This window comes from Loxodonta africana, chromosome 13 (genome assembly GCF_030014295.1).
Source record: "Loxodonta africana isolate mLoxAfr1 chromosome 13, mLoxAfr1.hap2, whole genome shotgun sequence".
NCBI classification, from domain to species: domain Eukaryota; kingdom Metazoa; phylum Chordata; class Mammalia; order Proboscidea; family Elephantidae; genus Loxodonta; species Loxodonta africana.
Window position 1 is genome coordinate 40,396,493 of NC_087354.1, and position 6,828 is coordinate 40,403,320.

Consider the following 6,828-nt stretch of genomic DNA (forward strand, 5'->3'; position numbering starts at 1 on the left):
GAGTAGACCCCCATGAGGAGGGAAGAGAGAGACAAGGAGACTTCAGAGAGCAGACACTGGAGATGAGGCTTCTGTTCCGGCTGTGACAGGAGACCAGGCTATGTCCACGTTCCCTAAAGAGATCTGACTCAGGAGAGACCATTGCCTCTACCAGGCAAGGCAAGATCCTTCCCCCACAGAAAGGACAAGAGCTTTCCCTGCTGCATCCTGATGCGGGGCTAAGGTGGGGCTCTTCTCCTGGAAGCAGCAAGGAGGCAGGGGCTTTCAGAGCTGTTCTGAGGAGGCTGCGGAGAGCTCCAGGGACAACCGAGGAGCCCACAAGCCTATACACACTGCTCAGCTCCTGGAGATGCTACCGCTGATGCTGGAACCACCAAGAGGCCCTGCCCTGCAGGAGCCCAACCTGCCAGCACCACATATTGGAACAATTGAAGGCAGAAAGCAAGGAAATCTGGAAATTATGGTTGCAGGCTTCCATCTTGGTGGTTCAGAACAGCAAAAAGAAGGGTGATCGTGGGGCTGAGAGCCAACAGAAAAATAATCCGTGGCCCCCGGACACCCTTTCAGCTCAGTAATGAAGTCACTCCTGGGGCTCACCCTTCAGCCAAAGATTGGACAGGCCCATAAAACAAAACGAGACTAAAGGGGCACGACAGTCCAGGGGCAAGGGCTTGAAGGCAAGAGGGGACAGGAAAGCTGGTAATAGGGAACCCAAGGTTGAGAAGGGTGAGTGTAGACATGTTGCGAGGTTGTTAACCAATGTCATAAAATAATATGCGTACTGTTTAATGAGAAACTAGTTTGTTCTGTAAACCATCTAAAAAAGAGAGAAAAAGAATCCAGACATGAATCCAGCCAGTTCACCCTGGTGTGGACCCCACATTAGAACCAGAGCCAGGACAGAGAACTTGGTGGCAGTAGAGTAGATCTTCAGAGCATTTCACTCTTTCTGGCTAATGTGACAGTAGCCAGCCAAAGTTGACACTGGCCAGGTGGTTAGCCTTCAGCTCTCTATTGGAATGCCTGGATATCCTGTAAGCCTGTCGGGGTTTCTGGCAGGATGGGGCTGGAGGTCAGGTAGCTGGAAACTGTGTAACCCACTGTGGAGATGCCACCCTCTGAGATGACAATGAAGAAGGTGATAAAGACCCATCCACTCGCCCAATCCCACCTCACCCCAAGCCCTGCTCTGCGCCAAGGCCTTGGGGCATTCTGCCTGGCACGTTTATAATGCCAGTTCAATGCCTGCATCTCCATACACATCTCCGCCATGCAGCCCAGGCAGGGGGTGACTGGCCAGCTCCCTCTCGTCCCACGTGGGCTCTTGGTCGGGGCAAGGGAGCCCAACCTCATCCCTTCTGGAAGGACAAGGCACGGGGACCCCAGAAGGGCCACAGTATTGAGTGCCCTCCCATGGAGGTTAGTGGCTTCTCTGCTGTGGAAGATGGGCCACTGAACACAGCCCCGGGCCCTGTGTCCCAGCCCAAACGAAAAGACATCTCTCAGTGTGTTCAGATGCAGGAATCAGGGTGCCCTGAGTCCACCCTCCAGCTCTGGGAGCAGAGACAGAGGTTGTCTCAGAGCCTCCACTTGCCTGCCTACAGGAGAGTGGGCACATCCCTCAGACAAGTGGGCAGGCCTGTGAAGCCAGCACAGGACAGGGCCTGTGTCCCCTCTTGGGGGGTGCCAGAGAGCTGCCTGCCACTCACTGCCACAGCCTCCACTTCCCAGTCCTATGTGAAGACACTGCTGCGGAAACTCCCAGGCTGAGCCCTGGCCACGTGTCAAGACACTTAAAGGCCACAAGTGGCCATGTGAACTCCCTTTCTGAGCCTCAGTTTCCCCATGTGTGAGCACCCAAGGACAGGACCCAGGGCGGCTTCTCTTCTGTTTCCCGGTCTGGATGCTCCCATGAACCGGTTCGGAGCTCCTCAGATTGTATCAAAGTGCACCAGGGCTGGACACCCCCGGACCTGAGGCAGACACAGTTCCCTCCCTCCTGCTCAAGGAGGCAGTAAAGGAGGGGAAGGTTGGAGAGGCCCCCAAAGGCCTGAGACAGAGCCTCTCCAGAGTGACCACTCCCCGCCTTGCTCCACCCCCATCCCAGGCAGCCAATCCCCCAGGAACCACTTCTCCAGGAAGAGGGACCCAGGTGGCAGCCATTGGTCATAAAGCCTTCTTGAAACAGCTTCTGACAGCTGGCTGAGTGTAAGTGCCCATGCGACCCGGGGCAGCAGAGCCGGTAAATTACTGCTGAGGGCTGCACACACCCCCCTCCGTATTTATATCCGCCTTGGTGCCTGAAAATGGATATTTATGCATTTTCAGTATTCAGGCCAAACGCTCCATCCCTCGGCGCTGCGTGGCTGCAGCACATTACGCTGGCCCTGCAGGGCATTCCTTTTTCCACCTGGCTCCCCAGCTCAGGGCCTTCCACAGGGGGCTCCAGCCCCTGGCAAGCCCCGCACCCCCATCTTCAGGAACCTGTGACTCGGGGCAGGAGAGGGAAGGAAGGGGCCAGGGCAGCTTCCCATTGGAGCCTGAGGGCCCCCTCAGAGGCAGGTCTGCACCCCGCTTTACAAACGCAACAGCCGAGGCTTGGAGAGGTTAGGTAGCCTGCACAGTGTCACCCAGCATCGTCTCTAGGCCAGGGCTCCTCCCTACTGCAACCCCTTCTTTCCACCTATGCTCCTTGTGGGGTGACGCCCCCTGACCAGAAGTGGCAGGGCAGCTTCTGTTGCCTCCTCTCTATAATGCTGTCTCTTGCTTCTTTTTTTTTTTTTCTCAGTTTCTCTTTGTCTCCCTGTTTCTTCAATTTCTGGATCTTTCTCTGCATCTCTTTTGCTCGGCCTTAGTCTCTGTCTCTAGATTCCTCTGTGTCTGTCTCTCTGTCTCTCCCTCAGTCTCTCTCTGTCTCTCTCATCTCTGTCCTTATATCTCTTTGTCTCACTCCCACCTCCTCTTCCATCTCACCTCTCACTACGGTCACATCCTTTCTCTCTTTGAGCCCCTGATCTTATCCACCCCTGTCTCCCTGACTTTGTCTTGGGGCCAGGCCCCAGAGCAGGGGTCGGGGTACTGTCCTGGTGTCTGGGAGGGCCTCCTTGGGCAGTCTTATCTCCCCAACCCCAGCCTGTAAGAAGACACCACCCACAGCCCCAGACAGCAATAGTAGGACAAAGGGTGGGGGGTTCCAGGGAGCAGATTCTCATGCAGTGGAAGTGAGTGAAAGAGAGGGTGAGCTCCTCACCCCAGACCTGTGCAGAAGGGACCCTGACAAGAAGAGTTCTGCACTAGCCCAACTACTTGAACTTGAAGGGCCCATCTGGTTCTAAATTGGGGCTGAGTGATGAAATCCCTGGGCCTGCCCTGAGCCCAAAGGGTTAATGCCCCTGGTCCTGATGGAAACCTCAGCCTCCTCGCTGCCCCCCACCTGCTGGTCCCCCCTCCTTTCGCCCCTCCTGCTGCTCCTTCTTCTCTCCTTCTCTCTGTCTCCCCCCCCCCGCTTCTTTCTTTCTCTCAGGAACCCCAAGAATTAATTAAATGTGCCCTCCTCAGCTCCTGTCTCCTCACTGCCCCCGGGAATTAACCGGTCCCTGCACCACCAGCCTTGTTAGATTCCAAGAAAGAAATAAGGCTGTGTGGTCCGTGTGCACATGTGTGCATGGAAGTGTCCCGTGCCCACAAAATGCCATGCCCACAGGCCACCCCATGTGCTTCTGCATGTTTCCCCATGTCTGGCACACAGGTTCACCGACGTGGGCATGTCTGGGTACAATTCTGCATGCCCTGCTGAGTCTGGAGACACACACCTGGATGTTTGTGTCTTTTGGTGTCTCCATTCAACATGGGTGCCTCCATTCAACATGGGTGCCTCCATGTGCGCAATGCGTGTCTTCACATTGAAGCCCACCTGCATGCATACACGTCTCTGTATTGAATCTATGTGTTTGTACAGAGTGTCTGGGTAGTACGTGTCTTACTGTGCAAGTCTGTGTTTGGCTGTAGACGTGTATGTCCCTGTGTTTTGCACGTGTGTGTGTGCATACACCTGTCTGTGTGCCTGCACCTCTAACAACACAGTATGCATGTACATGTGTATGAGCACATCTATGTGTGGGTGTGTGGGTGTGCCGTGTGCTCTGTGCCCGTGTGTTTGCATGGATGCCCTGGGCTCTCATCTCCTTCCTGGCTGCTCTGGGAACCAGCAGCCTCGTCACCAAGAGGGCCACTGTGCTGCTGTTTCTGGGGTGACAAGGTGGAGGTGGTGATAGCACAGGCGGCAGGAGCCTGGAGGTAGGAAGGTGGTAGTGGTGCAGGGGAAGGAACTCGCTAATGAGGCCAGCTTCTTGCCGGCCTGGGAGCCAGTGCCGCTAATTATCGCCTCAGTAAGCAGCTCCCCAGGGAAGGGCTGCTGCTGGAGCCCTGCTCTCTCCCTCCCCTGGGACCCCTTTCCCCACCCCTTCCCCATCCTGAGCCTCTGCAGAAGCCACGGGCACCAAGAAGAAGAGAAAGCAGAACTGGGGCCAGAGACTAGCCCAGTGGCGTCACTAGGGGGACGCGGGGGTGCGGCGCCCACCGGGTGACACTGTCAGAGGGGGTGACACCAAAATGACTGTCTATAAAATGCTTATTATGTGCTATTTAAACTTACATTATTTAAATTTATTATTTAAACCGCCTGCACCTCACACTCATTTCCTCCCCCCAAGATTCAGCCCACTGCGACCAGCAGCAGAAACAGGCTGGTCAACCCAGCCCTCGGGGAAAGGTGAAGGGCTCAAGGTCGGCGCCAGGAGGGAAGCCCCCTGCCAGGCGCCTCTGGGGAGAGGGCGCAGGCCCGCGGACGGCGTCGTCTGCGCACGCGCGCGGTATCCGCGTTCCCCCACGCCCCCCAGCCCGTGACGCCCCCTGGGAAAGGGGCCGCGGGCCGCCCCTCGGCGGCGGTTTTAGTCGTCCACGCCAGCTCTTCTGCACCTCCATCCCAGCCGGTGGCAGGGCGGCCACGGCAGGATGCGGGGAGAGGAGGGATCGCAGTGGGGGACGCCTCTCGTCCCGCCCCGCGCGAATCGGCCGGCGCGCTCCTGCTCCGCGGACACGCGCTCTCGGCCGACCCTGGAGCCCCCGGCCCGGACGCGCGCTTCCTGACCGCGAGCCGCCTGGCGCGCGAGAGACCCGCCACCGCTCCGACGCACGCAGGGCAGGGGGCGCGGGGCGAAGGGAGGCGGCGGTGGCCCCCAGGGGAAGGAGAGCGAGAGAGACGCGCAGATTGCGAACGCGCAAGACAAACACCTGTGTTGAGGGCTGACTTTGAATAGGTCAAAGGGAGGGAGCGCCTCCGCTACATAGGAAGCCCCGACCCGGAAGCGGGCCGTCTACGAATGGCTTAAATTTATTATTCCTGTATGGTCTGGTGGGAGGAGGGCCATGGCGGGTGACACTGAGAGTTACCGCACTGGTTGACGCCAATCCTAGTGACGCCACTGGGCTAGTCCCACCAGGAGACCCAGGATGTCTGCCCCCCTACCTGTCAGTCGGCTGCCAGAAATTCCTCCATTAAATTCACTCCTCTTATTTATTTCTTTTTATTAAAGCACAGTCTCCAGAAGGCCTCTGTGGAATCCAAATATGCTTCTGGGGAAGGAAGCCTACACACCTGGACCAGCCTCTCCACAAACAATGAGCGTGCGTAGGTAAAATAAGCGCTGGACTGGCAGTCAGACAGGCTGAACGCTGATCCCAGCCCTGTGTGACCTTGGGCCAGGCCCTTCACCTCTCTGGGCCTCAATTTCCTTGTTTATAAAATAGGAGAGGAGGACCAGAGACACTTTTATCAAAGGACGGTGTGTGCACCACTAGTGATACACAAGATGATTTCGACAGCATGAGGTGGGCATCTGCTGTTTTAACTATGCATTCATTGTCATGTATATACTTTCGTGTGTGTGTGTGTGTGTATGCATGTGTATATCAAAGAAGGCTTTGAACATGTTATCAGGAAAACAAAAGGACATCATGTTTGTTAAAGTAGAGGGTCAGTGAAACAAGGAAAAGCCCTGGGGTGCATTGACACAAGAGCCACAACAATGGACTCAAACGTACCCACAATCACGAGCATGACACAGGACCGGGCAACGTTTCATTCTGTTATAGGTAAAGTCGCCATGAGTCAGAGCCGACTCGACGGCAACAACAAAATACACATGGGGGAGGGAGAGTATATGTGTATATACATAAAACCAAAACTAAACCCATTGCCATTGAGTTGATTCTGACTCATAGCGACCCTAAAGGTCAGAGTAGAACTGCCCCATAGGATTTCTAAGGAGCACCTGGTGGATCCAAACTGCTGACCTTTTGACTAGCAGCTGTAGCTCTTAACCACTACACCACCAGGGTTTCCAGGTATATATATAGGTGTATGTGTATGTATGTAATTAGCACATCCTATTGCTTTTTTTTTTTTTAAGACAAAGCTAAAACACATTTAAATTTAAAATGTGAGACAGTTTAAAGAAAAATGTTAAGTAAGCAAAAATACAGCTGGCATCTGAGTATGACAGCAGCCTTGATGGAAGTTGACAAATGACTGGAGTCCCGGGCAGAGGGTCTCAGAGACCCATCTCTTCCCCAAGGGGCAGTGGGTTCAGGGCCCCAGAACGCCTGTGTGAGAAATGCAGAGACTGGGCTTGTGCCCACCTTGTCCTCGTGACCACCAAGATCAAATGGTGTGTGGAGGGCAGAAGGAGCTGTGAGGTAGGAGGGACGGCCCTTTCTGGGCATGGCCCCTCAAGAGACACATGTGACCCATGAGGTGTCTCAGGCCAG

General features: G+C 55.4%; 1 protein-coding gene across 1 annotated transcript in view; it reads left to right on the top strand.

Annotated features, from left to right (window-relative positions):
* The window catches only part of LOC135233036 (collagen, type I, alpha 1a-like), a 126,488-nt gene extending 121,180 nt beyond the window's left edge, over positions 1 to 5,308 (top strand). The window contains exon 17 of the mRNA XM_064296144.1: positions 4,713 to 5,308. Coding sequence (XP_064152214.1) covers positions 4,713 to 5,308 — 596 coding nt within the window. The remainder of the gene's footprint in view (positions 1 to 4,712) is intronic.
* Positions 5,309 to 6,828: the final 1,520 nt, after the last annotated feature.